This window comes from Sycon ciliatum, chromosome 6, assembly GCF_964019385.1.
Source record: "Sycon ciliatum chromosome 6, ocSycCili1.1, whole genome shotgun sequence".
Taxonomy (NCBI): domain Eukaryota; kingdom Metazoa; phylum Porifera; class Calcarea; order Leucosolenida; family Sycettidae; genus Sycon; species Sycon ciliatum.
The window spans coordinates 26,777,840-26,794,956 of record NC_088648.1 but is presented as its reverse complement, the minus strand read 5'-3'; the positions used below and the strand labels follow the sequence as shown (position 1 = coordinate 26,794,956).

General features: G+C 45.2%; 2 protein-coding genes across 3 annotated transcripts in view; one reads left to right on the top strand and one right to left on the bottom strand.

The window, feature by feature from the left end:
* Positions 1–7,296, bottom strand: part of LOC135819825 (sushi, von Willebrand factor type A, EGF and pentraxin domain-containing protein 1-like) — a 39,017-nt gene extending 31,721 nt beyond the window's left edge. For both annotated transcript variants that reach the window (XM_065333105.1, XM_065333106.1), the window contains exons 1-6: positions 7,204–7,296; positions 5,955–6,140; positions 3,694–3,876; positions 1,959–2,132; positions 1,563–1,739; positions 668–844 (exon numbers count right to left, since the gene is read on the bottom strand). In XM_065333105.1, coding sequence (XP_065189177.1) covers positions 668–844; positions 1,563–1,739; positions 1,959–2,132; positions 3,694–3,876; positions 5,955–6,140; positions 7,204–7,267 — 961 coding nt within the window. In that variant the 5' untranslated portion in view covers positions 7,268–7,296. The remainder of the gene's footprint in view (positions 1–667; positions 845–1,562; positions 1,740–1,958; positions 2,133–3,693; positions 3,877–5,954; positions 6,141–7,203) is intronic.
* Positions 1–17,117, top strand: part of LOC135819823 (sushi, von Willebrand factor type A, EGF and pentraxin domain-containing protein 1-like) — a 228,964-nt gene that overhangs the window by 143,267 nt on the left and 68,580 nt on the right. The gene's annotated exons all lie outside the window — the stretch shown is intronic.

The following is a 17,117-nucleotide window of genomic DNA, read 5'->3' as shown; positions in this document are numbered from 1 at the left end:
ATTCTTTTTCTAATCGTGCCGCAATTTTCTTTAATACACTGCCTGCCGAGTGGCGCAGACACCACCGTACCTCTACATTTGCAAACCATCTCAGGGATCTTTTAAAGACCCAGTGGCATTTTAGAGGTATTTTGACCTTCTTTTTGGAATCTGTTGAGTTTCTCGATGATCTTGATAGTTCTTGTACTAAGCTTGAAGTTGACTTGGTGTTTGATTACTTCACTGCTTGATGTCTGGATTCCAATTTTTTCTATTTTTCTTTTCTTTTCTTTTCCTTTCCAATTACCCCGTTATCGGCCCTCTTAAGAGTTGTGCGTATCACTGTTGAGGCATCCGATGGTAAATAAAATAAATACTTCTATACTACTACGATTACATTGTGGGAGAGAGAGAGCGAGTCGACAGGAGAGCATGCAAGATAAAGGGCCTGTGTTGCTATGGCAAAGATGGGCGCGCAAGTAGCTCACAAGAAAGTCTCACATTCCATCTAATAATGGTAGTGCGGTGCAAACCTCGATCTAAGGACCACCTGCCACTAAAAACCGCTTTCTTTGGCCCCAAGGGGTGGTCATTAGTCACAGGTTTTACTGTCGTTGAAGAGCTAGAATGCTAAACTCGCTAAATTCATAAGCTGATTGTGTAAGATAGAAGATGGTATGTTACTCACGTGTGCACACTGGACTAGCAGTTGACCATGTACCATTTGCCAGACATATAGTGTAACTTGTGCCACTCAGTTGATAACCTTCCATGCAAGAGAACTGACGTACTGACGAGAATGTATTGCCATTTCCGGTCACATGACCATTTGTAGGTGCTGTCACTGAGCCAGAACACATAATTTCTGAACAACGGAGCAGCGGAACAGGAAAACAAGAAAACACAACAAAACCGCCTAGATGTGTTTCACAGGAAACAGCTGAGGTGAACCCTTGGAATTACCTACCCAGATGTCATCTCGAATGCACATTTATATGCTGCTACTGGACAGTGCTCTGTATCTGAAATGGCCATGGCAAGTGATATCCCTGCAAATGTTTCTCTCACTGCTTTCTGTACGTATGTTACCAGTCAGCCCTTTCGAATAACAGTTAGGTGAACCCCGCTCTTGCCTGACCACATGTATCCAGCGAGACGTCTGCCTCATACTTATCTGCATTTTTGAACCCAGCTGCCTTCGTGATCTTGGCAGCAATGCACGCGACAGAAAAAGATGGAGTAACATCTGCTCAGCCATTTTAGTCTAGTACTGCTCTTCTTAAATTTGACCTTTATTACAGGACCCTCTTTTCTTTTTCCTTTCGTTTTCCCGCTCTCTCACGAACGCATATGCTCACAGTCAGTATACACCGTCGTGAGTCCCATTCAGGACGAATATGAGAATCATAATGTCAGTGGTCAGACAGACAAGTGGTGGAAAGTCTCCTGGAAAAGGTTCAACATTTCCTGGACAATGATGGAAGCAACCAAAGTGATGATTGGTTTGACTATGATACAGGAATATAAATTTATCGTCTTCACATAGGAATACGTTCACTGCAATGAGCTCATCATACTCTTACCTTGGCAAGTTGGTGCTGGTTGTGACCATGATCCAGATGAGGTGCACACAGATGCACTTGTGCCCACTAATGCAAATCCTGAGTTACAGGTGAAGTATGTTGCACCACCAACGTCATTTGAGCTGCTGGCTATTTTACCATAGACGGGAGAAGTCAAAGGTGGTGAACATGTGATATCTAATTGCAGTGGAAAAGGAAAAAAAGAAATACAACTTTGTCACCTTGCAAAGAAATGAATTCTGCAGACACAATGAAATTTCATTTTTGAGTTGAAACTTGTCGAAGTATATATGCTTCCTTATCAAAACGTAATGACTCTAATGCCAATGTAATGACCGTCCAGCAAAATACCAACGGAACATAGAGGCTACAGTAATCTTTAAATCAGATCCTTACTCTGGCACATTGGTGGCAAAGTTGACCAAGTTCCAGTTGGTAGACAAACAGATGCACTGCTGCCGACTAAATTGTATCCCGAATTGCAAGTGAAAATTGTTGCACCATTGATCTCCAAGGACATACTGGCAATAGCTCCATTAGAAGGGGCAGCGTGACTGCTACACAACACACCTGCCAAAAAAATCAAGAAGTCGCAAAATTATGCTTGAATTCAAGAAAGTAGAAAATTGAAAAGTAAAAATGTAATAGAACAAACATTAACTGAAACAGCATAGCCTGGGTTTGAACTGCAGTTGATCGTTGAGTTCTATGTTTTTTGGTGGAACGGCTTCAAATTCTCGAATTCAAAGTTCTCGAGTTGAAAGTTGCCGGCGTATTAATTTTATGCATCCCTATCAAAATCAGCTCAACAGAGTGTTGTTAGTAAAGAAAATGCCAGTAGAATACAGAGGCTACAGTATCCTTTAAATGAGATCCTTACGCTGGCCAGTTGGTGGAGCAAATGGAACTGCACTTCAATTTGAAAGAATCGGGAGGTCAAATTGAAATGGTTTGGTCTTTGACTTGCTTCTCAACCTTTTAAAATGAATCACTTTCCTTCACCTCCGACAACACGTTCCTGAACCTGACTGTAATTGGTCCCAAGTAGTATCCAATCAGTTGGAAACTTATTGTCACATTTCATAATGCGCAAATTCCACTGTCTATGACAATAATGGGAATGGTGGTGACGGGGGGAGGATATGCATATACGGCCAGTTAAAATGGTGACGTGGAGCTGCAAAAAATCCAACGACTTGCTAGTGACTAAGAACTGCACATTATCTCATTTTAAACTACACAACAAAACATGCCATGCATGCCACATGTCCGGGCTTAAGATGAGTGTACTCGTCACGTAGACCGCATCGCATCCGAGCAACAACGATTATACTTGAGCTATACTTCTTATGCAGTGCACCTACTGTACACACTGGATAGATCACTGCACAAACAGCTCTACTCTAGCTCGGAATATCGCATCGCCATGATCAATAGCTCATTGGGAGGACCTTCCAGACATGTTTTCGGTGTGGCGATAGCTCAACAGATGATTGAGTGGCGATAGAACTGAACACGCCAGAGGAGGGCTCTGGACATCATCGGCCCAGGCACCCTCCTGGACTCCCTCAGTCTACGCCGCTCGGTGGCTGGCCTCACGTATCTGTACAAGCTACGCTCCACTGATGGCCCAGCGCAACTCACCGCAATGCTTCCACCTCCGGAACCGCCACGGCCTCATCCCAAGACTAGACGGCAGCTCGACGCCAGCCGCCACCCTGCCTACATGAAGCTTGACCTCCCACACGGTGCCCCTAACTACATCCGCCGGTCATTTCCCTTCTGCCTCGTGGAAGTGTGGAACAGCCTCCCAGCAGAGATGCTCGCCAACCTCCAGGTTAAGAAAATGCAGGCGTTCAAAGTGAATGTTCACAGACACTTGCGCCACAAGGCACTGGCTTTGGGCAACGGACAACAACTAGCGCCACCGATAATTCTCTCTCTCTCTTTCTCTCTCTCTCTCTCCTTTGAGAAACAATAATGTTTTGACAAGTTGTTTGCTGTTATCTCCACAATAGCACTGATGTACTCGGTCACAGTGCCCAGATGCTAGTTATGCACTGTGACCCTGAAAGAGTTAACACTATGATGAAGATAATGTATTGTATCATGTCTAGTTGATTCAACTTACGTGTACAAGTTGGAAGAAAAGCACCACTAGACCACTGGCCACTTCCACAACTGATTGTAGGTGATCTTGTCAACTTGTATCCTGGAAAACAACTGGCAGTTGCTGAACCTCCATCCATAAAACTCTCACTGTTGAAAGTAAGATAGCCGTTAGCCATTGTTGGTGCTGCAGAACATGTAGTTGCTAGTTGGAAATAGTTGATTCAATGCACACACATGCGCGTACGCATGCACACACATGCACACACACACACGCACACAACCACGCACACACACACACGCACACACACGCACACACACACGCACACGTAAACACACAAACAAAAACACGTACAGTCAACTTCGATCATAACGACACTCGGCGGGGCATCAGAATAGTGTCGTTATTCACAAAGTGTCGTTATACTCGAAGTCTCATTATAATTATTAATTACAGTTGGATGGGACTGAGCTCTGGCCATGGAAATTCTGTCGTTATTCGCGAATTGTCGTTATATCCGCAGTCGTTATTCGCGAAGTTGACTGTGTATGCACACACCCACATGTAATAGACTTGAATCTGATATTAGCGGAACATTGTCTGAAGACCTGATCCGTAGTGAAACCAATCTAGACCATAACTAAGTATCCATCTGTAGAGAATAAAGCAGTTTCTTAAATATTGACCAAGAGTGAGGAGTCATGACAGATCCATCATGCACATAGAATGAGTACAGATGATTGTGACATAATAGCAGGAAAATTTCGGACGGAATTTATTCTCGTACGATTTCGTACACGGCCTCTTTTGTACTAAAATTAATTCCGTACTAAAATTTGTTCCCGTGAAGTTATGTGCACTGTACATGCGTACCGCCTGCAAACACGTGCATTTAGCATGCACCACTGTACGAAAGGTCGAAATTCGGCTTTAATTAGACATCCTTAGCAAAAGTACGATAACGCTAACTTTTACGGTACTCACTCCCAGCCGTGACAAAAGACGTTATCTGATAACGGAAAAACGTTACAGAGCTCAAAATAACGGGCCGACGTTCGTTATGGAAATTCTGCAAAAAATGCAAAAACTCGCATTGTTTTGTAACTGGCGGGAGATAAAAAGCACGTCGCGTCGTCGTGCAGATCGAGATGAGATCGAGAGTCGAGATTGCTTCCTCTTGTGACATTTAGCTTTTTTGGCGAGTTTTGCCTTTCAGTTGACAATTTCTGCGTCCTCTGCTTCGTGCCTTTCTCCCTCTATCCCATCTGGGAAACAAAGGACCAGTTCCACGGCACTCCTGAGGAAGAAATTCATCGGCCTCTCCCAGACGTGCTGGAGCTGGAGAACCCTTACAGTCTTCGGTGCTGCGTTTAGGAAAGGGTTTCCAAGGACCTGGGAACAGCGAAAACTCATTTTCGCCGTGCTTTTGCTATTCCAGAGTGAAAGAGCTCGCCAAGGTATGCTTTCGGAACGACAGCAAACTAATCCCTGGTTCAAAATTTTGAATTTCCCGCACCTGTTTCCACGAAAATTCATATCGCCATGGTTGTCACGACTACTTCGTCTCAACTATAACGTACTTTGTGCTAAGGGAAAAGTCAGCTTGAACGATCCGAAGTACGGAAAGGTTTGCGTTTACGTTAGCGTTTTTTTAGCTAAGGATATCTAATAGTCCGAAAACATTTCTGTCCGAAATTTTCCTGCAATACAGTACTCTGAAGTAGCTGAAAGTAAATTCCTAAACTTCTACATATGACAACTTGTTTAAAATTGGCGCTCAGAGTTTGGTGAATCACTGAGATTGAAGTCATAATTATAAATATTTAGAGCTTGCTGCCTACAGCTTTGGGTATTGCGTTTCTCGGCTTTCGTCTTGTTGAGCACTCTCAGTAGGCTGCTCTAGTGCTGCTGCATCATGCAACGCCAGCTACGTTTTGTAGTTCGAGCACTCTGGCGTTAGAGCGACGAGCTATCGTAATGTCTGTGGTGCATCATTTGCAGCATGGCTGGTAGCTCGGCCTATTTAGCTCGTAGCTGTACTGATGAGGCCTTTATGGTCGAAACAGCTTGCCCACATTCACAACACCACTCCATAGCGAAGAAATTCGTTATTGGGAAGATGTTCCATAGCCTCCAGATAGCTGTTACGCTCATTTTAAATGCTCCTCAGTTGACGGAGATAACGAATGAATAGCAGATAAGGGAATGGAGTAAAGTGGCGCATTTGTGCACTTTCTACATGAAAATAATGTATTGGATCATGTCCAGTTGGTTCGACTTACATGTACAAGTTGGAAGAGAAGAAGCACCACTAGGCCAAGTGCCATTACTACCACACGTGATAAAATACGGTCTATTTCTCTGGTATCCTGGAAAACAATTAGCAGTCGCTGTGCCACCACTTGTAAAACTGCTAATACTGGTAGTATAATATCCGTCCGAGAGGTTTGGTGTTAGAGGACATGTGGCTGGTTGAAAACAGTGAATTCGACATATGCACACAAACACACACGCACACATAAACACAGGCATACACACATGTACACACTTAGCCCTTTCAGGAACTACAAGTTACGCACTAATATGTCCACTAACACCACCAGGTACTAAACACTCAGCTCCTGCGATATCATTGCTTATATTCGTTTCTGTAAATTTATCCTTGGCTCTCCAACCGAGTCCATTTCTCCATGTGCTCCAGTGGGTATTTTTGCCAGCTCTGCTAATTGTTATTGACTTGTTAATGCCCGAGAACAGTACTCACAGGTACTATTTCAATAACACCACAATACAGTAGAGGGCCAATAACCTACGGAAAGTCTACAGGGGGTTCAGATGGGGAGAAGGTTTAGATAAGGGGGTAGTCACACATCCACCTAAGACATGCACACTCTCTCATGTTGCCATCATTAAATTTCTAGTCTCTTCATCAGTTCCACAGGAAGTACTTTTACGTAGACACACTCCAGTTCCTCAAAATGACTACTGTCATTATATTATCACTTCAACCTGTTGCAAAACATCTTGTGCACCAATTCAATGGTACTTCGGGCGGGGAAATGACCAAAACTCATTTCGTTGCACTTTGTGCAGTGGTCTGGGCGTAGTGTCGTGGCAGTGTCGGTGTTATACTGATGCATTTCCGACAGTGAAGTGGTTACCAAACTGCTCCAAAGGGGCGGGAAAAACTGAACTGCTGCTGCTACGGCTGAGTGCCAATTTCTAAAACTGTAATGATGCCTTTTCCTACACTGCTGATCTATCCCGTAGTATGAATGCACCCTTAATGGATCCAAAATTTATTGTGTCGGTCTTACTACATCTTGACGACGCGAATCAATAGGCAGTCCAGCTTTATCACATAAACTTGAGCCTACCAAGTTGGGTGGTCTGTTGCTTTGCGTTGTCGAGTTGTTGGAAGACCGATATGTCCAATAGTCTTACTAACTCGTCCTCAGCCAGTAACGCCAGTATTTGCCAAGGTACATATCACAATTTTTGCAAACGACACTTTTGTCTTCTTTGTCTTACCTGCAGATGCCGGAACAGACATCCATGTTGCACTAAGAACAACGAGTAGGACAACAAGCCACATACTGTTGTACTCCACCCAAGAGTTTATATTGACCTATAGACATCCAAAAGTAAACAGAACAGGAAAACACGTATGACTACACACTGACAGATACAAGTAAGCAAGCAAGCCAACAGGCAGACCAGAAGATGCAGTTACCGTAGAACATTAGAATATACATTCGCTAGCACAAGCGCACACCAGCGCACGCGCGCGCACACGCACACACACACACACATGCACACACGCACATACACACACACCACACAAACATGAAAACACACACACGCATAGCCCCACCCACATAATCCTGCCCCCTCCCCCAACACCACCCCCACCCAACAAACACTAACACTCGTTTGAAGGAGAAGTACCGCTGTCTGATAATCACCTGTCCACCAGTCCTTAGCTGGACCGTTATGAGGGGGATAATGAGGCTAGGTACCCTTTAGAAGGCACAGCAATTTACTGGTCTCAAATGCCTGGTAAAATACGACTAGGGTACAGTCGTGTACAAGTCATGTAGGATGGTGGAGAGGCATTTCGCTGTCTACCAACCTGTGTAGTCGTTACCCCACCCCTTTACTATGATTTTTCCATTAACACTGCAATACTTCAATTTATTTCACAATATTACAGCGTTTCGTCAAATTGCCTTCATCAGGTTCACACTGCTACTACTCTGTCTGCATCAATCTGAATGGTGGGGGGTGGCAGAGTTGACTGTGGCCAGCAGTAGGAGACTTCCGGCTCGGACTCGAACCCAAAACATCTCTAGGTTCTCAAGGACCCAACAAAAGATCAGGGCACAATAATAAACAACTGGTGTATGATATTGGAGCGGCTTTTTGCTTCGTTATTCAGAGTGATCCGTAAAAAACACCGGGATTCATATGACCAGGCTGCTCAGAGCAGGCAAGATGTGTATGACTGGGTGAGCTGACCTGCAGAGTTGAGATTGCCAAACCAAGCTGGTGAGCTCCTTGACATCAAGGAACACCTTCATATCGCTCATGGTTGCTGCGTGGAACGCTGCTTCTGTGCTCATAGTGATTAGTCTCTGTGACACTGTAGCATCTGGAACATTGCTCGTCACAGAAAGGTATCCACATGGTAGCTGACTGCTGTGTTTTCTGCCGGAGAACGCACCAAGCAGGTCTGCATCTCAAACTTTTCCTGGCCCACAGGCTACATTTAGCGGATCATGTCGTCAGCTAAGAATCGTACATATTATCAGTGGGGCACAACTTCATAATCATCGCCAGCAGTATTAGCCATGGGTGTTGTCTTGCATTGCTGCGCTCCTGTTCGTGGGTACACCAGCAGCAGATAATCATAGGCTGAAGCGTCGCCTGTGATTTATAAAGCGTCATCATCAGCTGCATTATCCGACAAGCCACAATTCCTTCCTCAACGATATTCTCAGCATCCCACATACTATAATCGTGGACAGCCTCGCTGTCGCTATCCTCAGCAATCTTTACCAGGACGTCATCCGCACTCAGATTCTGGCTCGAATGGCGTTCGAACTCCCTTCTATATTATGCTCAAGCATAGCTTCCACAGAAAGGACATAATCGCACTTGAAGCGAAAACAAATTCAAGTACAGTCAGATCTACTACATTATGTAGTACAATCATGCATACTGAGAAGTAATAATATTGCACCGGTAAGTATTAAACGATTACGTTGTGGTACACGCAGTCACGCACTGCATGACATGTATGATGTAGATCTACTGCATGTAGATCTACCAGTACGGCAGTAGTATACATGTACTAGTGCCGTTTACATGACATTTAGAAAAGCGATCCTGTCAGCTTTTCTATTATTGTGTTCACATGGCAAGAAAAACGACACCGCTATACTACGTAAGTTTCTACGTAAGGTGCTCGGTATTTCACTTTGGCTACGTAAGTCTCTACGTAAGGTGCTCGGTATTTAGATCTACCAACGGGTGGTACCCGCGTGCTGTGCACGTGCACGACAGACATTGTGTTGCAGTGCAGTCCGTGTTCGCATGTGCATGCGCAAGGAACTTCCTCCTTTGGAACTGCTTCTTGTATGAGCTGTTTCGGATATTTCGTCTCCTGGCCTGGCTTATTTCGTTTCGGCGCTGCTGAGACCTCCTTTCGCGGAATATTACTCAATGACAGGTGAGTTGACCAATTTCCTTTGATTCATTTGCTTGTGTTGACTCTTTCATTTACAAAAGTGTGTTGATTTTGGGCGGAATGCAATAAATAATGGAAAAGCTGGCAGGATCTCTTTTCTAAATTTAGCTTTTCCGCTGCCGAGGCCTCCTTTTACGGAATACTCGATGACAGGTGATCTCTGAGTTGACCGGTTCCCTTCGATTCATTTGCTTATGCTCACCCTTTCATTTACGGAAACGTGTGCTGATTTTATTCGGATTTAGATCCATTTTTATCTCTTTGCCCTTGTCTACAGTGTGCGAAGAACGCGAGTTCACCTTCTTGACGGTAAGGCTTATGTTAGATGTGTTGTCGAAATACTCATATTCATTGTACATTGGTACGTTACAAGTAAGGCACTGGTCAGTGGCATACTATCGTTGGCAGTTCCCAATCTGGAGGGAAAGGTTCAAGGACCCATTGACCAAGTTTGCAAAATAAATTCGCATATCAGGGAAAATCTCCGTTGTGGAGAGGTTCAGTAAACTTGTTTGCTTCATACGAAACAAGCCAATGGGTGCAGTCTCGTCTCGTGAAGACCTCGTACTTGTATGATTGGATTTGTTTAGTCGAGTCTGGGCTGTTTGATTTATTATTTGTGAGTACCGCCGAGATTGCACTGCCCCAAATAAAGTTTCGCGCCGCCAAAGCAAGAATTACGATCTGCAATCTGTTTGTAGTGCCTGCAAGAATGTGCTGTACATGTATCGTACTTTCTCTGTTGCTGTTTCAGTTGCCGTCATGTTGCTAAAGAAACGTTCCGTAGAGAGGTTCTGCAAAACGAAAATTCGAACGAAGTTTCGCGACAGTCCTTGCGAAACTGTGTACGAATTTTTGCACAAACTTTGCGTTCTGCACATTTTCGTAGTTTGCGCGGGCCAAGTGCACGTACGCCATGACCAGATCTCACGAAAGTCTGTACGACAGTTCATTTCGCGTCCAAAGTGGCGAAAGTTCGTGCGAAGTTTCGCACTTCATGACGTAGAACGAAAGTTTGTACGCATTTTCGTTTTGCAGAACCTCTCTAGTGACTCATTTGTTTCACACGAGACGAGTCAATGAGTTGTTGTGGCTTAGAATCTTTCGCTGTAGAAGAAATCTATTCGTATGTCTATTGGAGAAATAATTGTATTCACTGGTTATAAAATAGGTTAAGACAAACTCACAGAATAAATACCATCGGTCCCTTGGTGTTCGTCCTAAAGAGGTTCGACTGGATATCATTCATACTCACCCAAAGTCGTGTAACATTTTTATTATTATGGAGTGCCTTGTTTATCTCTCAGTACCTCCAACTATAGCCTTGCCACTTTTATCCTCAGGATCAGTGTAGTTGTTGGAACGAGGTGTCGGACTCACCAATGTGTTTGTTTACATTTTAATACATGTTTATTGTTCCTCCTTTGCTGTGTTGTTTTAGAAAATCGTGGACTAACAGTTTGAAGTCATTGAACTACTTGCAAAAGTTGTATCGACATCAACAAGATTACGATTTCAGTGCAATATGATGCAGGATGACCTTATCACGATAACCCATGATTAAACACAGAATCAACAAAAACATCTGCGACACGCACCTGGTTACATTTCTCAAATAAATCTGATCGAGGGTGGGGAAATCTGAAATATCTGAAAGGCAAGACAATTTTATGACAGAGTCATGAAATTCTGCTACAGCAACATGCACAGAATGACCTCCGTATAAAAAAAGTATCGCCACGGTCCACCACTACTCACATGTTTCCTTGCAGAAGAACATGCCAGTGCCATTTTCTACAAGAAAAGGCTTGCACATCAATGCGTATAATACGGTATTAATATGATGTGAAGGCCATCGATTGATATAGGGCATTCCATTGATTGGTGACAGAAAAAAACAAAAGAAATTATAGCAATAAAAACTGCTTTATGGCAGTTTTCTAAAAAAAGTTATTGTGTTCTAGTCCATGGACCCCGTCTAAAAAGTAAGAAATTAACGAAATGTGATAGCCGAAAAATTAAAATTTCACACAAAACCTCACAATAATCTCACACAGAATGAAAAGCTACATGTAGAAGACCTTTTACCCTCGTGATCCTCTTTCCTATGCATGCATGACTGCATGTTGCCAATTGTTGATGCAGTACAAGTTTAGTGTTGAAAGGAGCATTTCAAGTGTTGTGATTATTGTGAGGTTTTGTGTGAAATTTTAATTTTTCGGCTATCACATTTCGTTAATTTCTTACTTTTTAGACGGGGTCCATGGACTAGAACACAATAACTTTTTTTAGAAAACTGCCATAAAGCAGTTTTTATTGCTATAATTGTCATTGTACAAGCCATGTAGTCTAGATGTAGTGGGACGACCTGGAAACAGTCAATCCCAGCTACAGCTGTAACTAGTCTATGGCATGCACTGACGGACCTGTCGGTGCATGCCCTGGCCCGGTCCCACCACATATGCACTTGAGAGTTGCGGATCCGCGGATCCACTGCATGCAGCGCAGCGGTGTCGCATGTGCATGTCGCAGCAGCTTGTACCGGTATCACCATGGAAACTGCGAGTAGCGAAACTTCCGCGGTGGCGGAAAGATCGAATCCGCTACTCCAGAATATTTGGAGCGTATACTAGTACTCTCCTGCGGAAGTTCCGCTCCTGCGACACTCCGACATAGTGAGCGATTTGTATTGTTCGATTATTTTTATTATCGATCGTGAAGTGGACACTTGACTTGGGTCAGACTCAGAGCAGCTACTGCTGCAGTTGTACATGAACCTGTATGTATGTTGAAGTCAAGACTCGTTTTGACAAAGGAATGAAGAGAGATACGGAGCAGGAAGTCGTGTATACCAGGTATACTAGCACCCTGAAATACGGAGCGGTATATGGATAGCCGAGAAGCTGAAACTGAAACCGACGACTGCGACGTCGGCCAAAGACCAAATCCCGGACCCGTGGCGTGAGCAGCCAAGCATGGCCATCGCGTAAACCCACGTAGGGGTCCACTGTTATGTACATGTACATGTACATGTAGGTCTGGCAAGAGCTACACGTACATGTACTAGTGTAATATCCCTGACTGTCAGTAATCACACAGCCAAGTCTCTACCATTAGTAGTTCACAGGTGCATTCTATCTAAGTGCTTCTCACGCGCAACCACTTAGGACTAGATAGCCCTGCTAGCTGCTTGCAAGACCGGTACGGCATGACCTATTGCATTCATGCTGTACTAATACATTACATTGATTCCTGTGTAATCTGTTTCCCATCCGTTTGCTCATGCATGCAATTAATCACAGTTTCCGAGTGCTCGATGGGCCTTGGCACGCCGCTTTTTTTTGGGGGGGGGGGGGGGTGGCAACAAGTTGGTGAAGCTTGTACACAAGCTTCAATGCTGTACACAATGCTGTGACAAGTGGGTTTTTTTGAACTTTACTTCCTGTTTTGCCTTTCGTGGACCCATAAATGGAAGAGTGCGTATTAATTTCTCAGCTTGGGTTCATAGCGGAAATTCTGAACATGTACATGTATTATGGCTATGCTTCACTGAAAACAGAGCGCTTTTTGCCTGTTTTCACTGAAAAAAGAGCACTTTTTCTGCATATTTTGAGGGACACGAAAAGCACTAAGTGCGAATAGGTCTTATGCACATTTCGTCATCGATGACGTCAGGCTGCCTCGCGTCGACCCGCTTGGGGGGATCGATTCGAGCACTGCACTGCGGAAGTAAAAAAGTGAGTTTGGTTCTTCTTCACTTCCCATATTTCCTGCCTCAGTGCCTGATTTGTTCGAAGCTCTTGTTAGTTTGGTGTTAGCTAGGTCCAGGTCATCCTCTCCGCTTTTGAAGCAGGAGCCACCGTGGTCTGCCGAACACACACCCTAGTTCCCACCGCCACTGCCTTCTCTTATGCGTGTGCTGGTGTTGTAGTCATTTTGTCAGCTTTTGAATTTCAGCAGTCGATTCTTGTAGTTTTGATTGTCACGTTCACAAATGGATCTGTTGCTTGTGGAGAACGATATTCCGGGACATCATTGCTTATGTGTAATATGCATAACAAATTGGTGCAAATTAAATTCGGAAGATGCCACTGATCTACTGTCACGTATAATCACCGATATTATTGCATGTGTGTAATACACATAAAACCATTTTGTGCAAATTAAATTCGGAAGATGCCACTGAACTGCTAGCACGTACAATCACCGATATTATTGCATGCATGTAAATACGCATAACCAATTTGTCCATAATAAATTCGGTAAATGCCACTGAACTACTATGATCACATGCAATCATTATGTGTTGCGTTGGGCTTCAACAGACTGACGGCGAGAACCGGCAAAGTTTCTAAAAGAGTACTATGGCCGTTTAGGCGATAACTGCCAGGTCAAACAGGCAGTGGTTCAGAACACTACAGTCTTTCAAATGCAAATGCATAGTCTGTCCAGACCACTAGCTGATGATCAACTGAGAACTAAGCTACAAGGGCACCTTCAAAGTTTGTCAGCATAGCACAGACAAAGACCAGAGTGTGTATGTGGTCAAACAATGTGTTCTCTATGTTGCCAGCCAGAATCTTGTATGCCTTGATTCGTTGCATTTTCCGTTCGACATGAATTCGTACTGCCGCTATCTTTTTAGTGGCCAGGAGGTCTTCCGGGGCCATCTGCCGGTCACCGGACTTGAACGGGGGAATGTTCAAGAGAACACCAACATCCAGGAGCAAGGCCTTTATCTCAACGCCCTTGTCCGCCATGACTGAATCACCAGCTTCCAGGAGGGTGATCAGACCACTGCTCTCGGTGATGGCCTTGTCCGAGATTGACCCTTCGTAGGCATCAGAGACAAAAGTCACATGGCCATGCGGCGCGATGCCGATGAGAACCTTCACTGTATTGTGGCTCTTGTAATTAGACCAGGTAGCGGATTGACGGGCCAGAGAGGTTGGTGTTTGGATGAAGAACTCAGTGCAGTCAATAATTACTCTAGTCGTGGGGTACCAGACCTTGAAGCAGGGTGGCATCAGTGAATTCACTGTCCGCCTCGGCAACCAGACAGGTAGCTGCTTAAACTTATGGTACATTAGAGAGACCCATGATGTTACGAGACGGGACACAGTGGACTGCGAGATCTCGAAGCGGAACGGCAGGTCAACTTCGCCGAGTCCAAGGCGAAGGCGCATCATGACCAGCAAGAATTGGTCAACGAGAGATAGCTTTGGCTTCGGGCCACGCTTCTGGCCTTCTTGAGATCGGTCCTCTGGAGCAGACGCCGAACCCTTCCACAACCTCATAGACTGGGCCGCTTGGTGCAGGAAGTTGAAGCATGCCATAAACATTAGGGCTGAGCTAAACCCGCTGTAATAGTTCACCAAATGGTGGTCCTGTTTGATGCGGTCATATGACATGGCACTTGGATGCGTAGGGTTAGAAAAGTACTTCTCCTGCTCCAGCGCATCGTACCTAGTTTGCAGCTCCTCTAGCTTCGCGTCAGCTAGCTCGAGCTTGTCCTGGAGCTTTTTGAAGCACGAGCAATCGTGATCCACCTCACACACCCCCCTGCTCACACCGTCACTGCCGTCTCCCACGAGCGTACTGCTGCTCTCACCTGGCAAAGTGAGAACGTCGTCCTCGCTGCCACCGCATGCAGCTACTGGGCTCTCCTCCACGATCTTCGTCTCGACCTTCTTGCGCGTGGCTGGTGGCGGTGCAGAACGAACTGCAGACTCCTTCCGCTTCGGCTTGTTGCTGTCTGTCCAAGCAAATATTGAAGGAAAAACTTTTGCTCTCCGGTTTAAATTTCTCCTCGATATATCAGTCTTCTTATCTGCACGCTTTCGATCTCCGGGGCAGTAATCTTCCGGTTTGAAATGGGCAGAACATATTTTGGTAGAATCCGTCACTTTGAAGTATTCCGGGTGATCGTCGGCCACATCGGTTCGCTCATCTCGCCGGATCTTCACTAGCCACGTTTTCTTTTCCACAGGATCCTTCGGAAAGCCATGCCAAGCAAGATCAGGGTGCGTATCTGCTTGATTGGTGCAGAGAGGGACGCAGCAGCCGTGAACCATGTTGAATAAACGGCTACTAAATCTACACACTCAAGGGAACTCCAAACAACCAGACTAGGAAGAGATTTATTTGGGACGAACACCAAAAAGCCGAAGGAAGACAAAGGAAAATGCAGTTGTCGAGTGACAGCCGGCTTGTTTCACTTTTCCGTCCCCCCAAGCCGGTCGCGAGCTCCACCAAAGCGATGATGTCATGCGAAGCGTGACGTCAATGTGCATAAGAGCTATTAAAAGAGTACCTTTGGGAAAGGGCTACACGCGAGCATTTTGTCGCTGGAGAGGTGCGACACCACAGCGGATCCGCCACTGCATGTGGGTAGCCCTTTCCCAAAGGTGCTCTTTTAATTATTATTATTATTATTATTATTATTTTAACTGGTTTGAGGGAAAGAGACAAACGGGAAAAGTCTGAAGAAAAAATTGACTGCCACCACCAGGACTCGAACCAGGGACCCTCGCTTGTAGCCAGCGATGCTCTAGCCACTGAGCTATGGTGTAGTCGTCATCCCAGCAGAGGCCGTTGAACGTTTTCTTCAGACTTCGTAACTCACACTTCCTGTGTATCCACACAGGCGGGTGGGACGCAGCCCTCACTGTAAAGCCTAGTTCACATTCGACGGGGCGCGACGGGACGCAACGTAAGGATCGACGGGAAGCGACGGGACGGTCTGACGGCGTCCAATGTGAACACCAGGAACGGGAACGCAACCGTACTACCGTACAGATCGGGAAGCGACGGGAAGAGTTGGATCGATCCAACTTTTCATACCGTATACGGGCGTAGACGGGGACGCAAGCGTACAAAACAGCTGCAATTCGAGTGTGAACAGGAGACGGCGTCGTGCGCCGACTGCTCCCGATTCGTACTTGGAAATTTTTAGCATTTCGAACACTGCGCTTCCCATGATAAATCAAAGAATGGCTAGCACGACTTGAGTTGAATTTTAGCAACATATGATCTCATGTCACTTATTGTATTTAGGGATAATTCAGAAGCGTGACAGACGAACTATTCTATCATTTCCTGGGGCTATTATTTGAATGCCACAACTTTGAGGGCTACTTTTTTGGTCTTCACGAAAAACTGGTATTGTGAACTTGATTCCGCTTCTTTCAAGGAGAAATAATTGAAAAGAAGTCCCGAAAAACGAGAAATTAGGTCCAAAAGTCACCCCGTCACGGACCGTGCCTTATGACTCGCGCCGTTCGACGGTGAACGTCGCAACGACTGCTGCATGTCGTGTCGTACGAATCGTACAGGATTTTACAGCTCACCCCAGCCCTCCCGACAAGCCCTTACGTCCCGTACCGTCGGCGTTGCGTGGAATGTGAACTAGGCTTTACCCACACACTTCACGTACAAACTAGTACGCGGGGAGCCCCAAGTCATAAAATATTAACTGGTTTGAGGGAAAGAGACAACGGGAAAAGTCTGAAGAAAAAATTGACTGCCACCAACAGGACTCGAATAAGTGACCCTCGCTTGTAGCCAGCGATGCTCTAACCACTGAGGTATGGTGTAGTCGCCATCCCAGCAGAGGCCGTTCATTATTATTTATTATTATTTCTTTTACATCGGAAGCTCAACAGTGCAGCTGCACAAATGTGAAGAGGCCGATGGG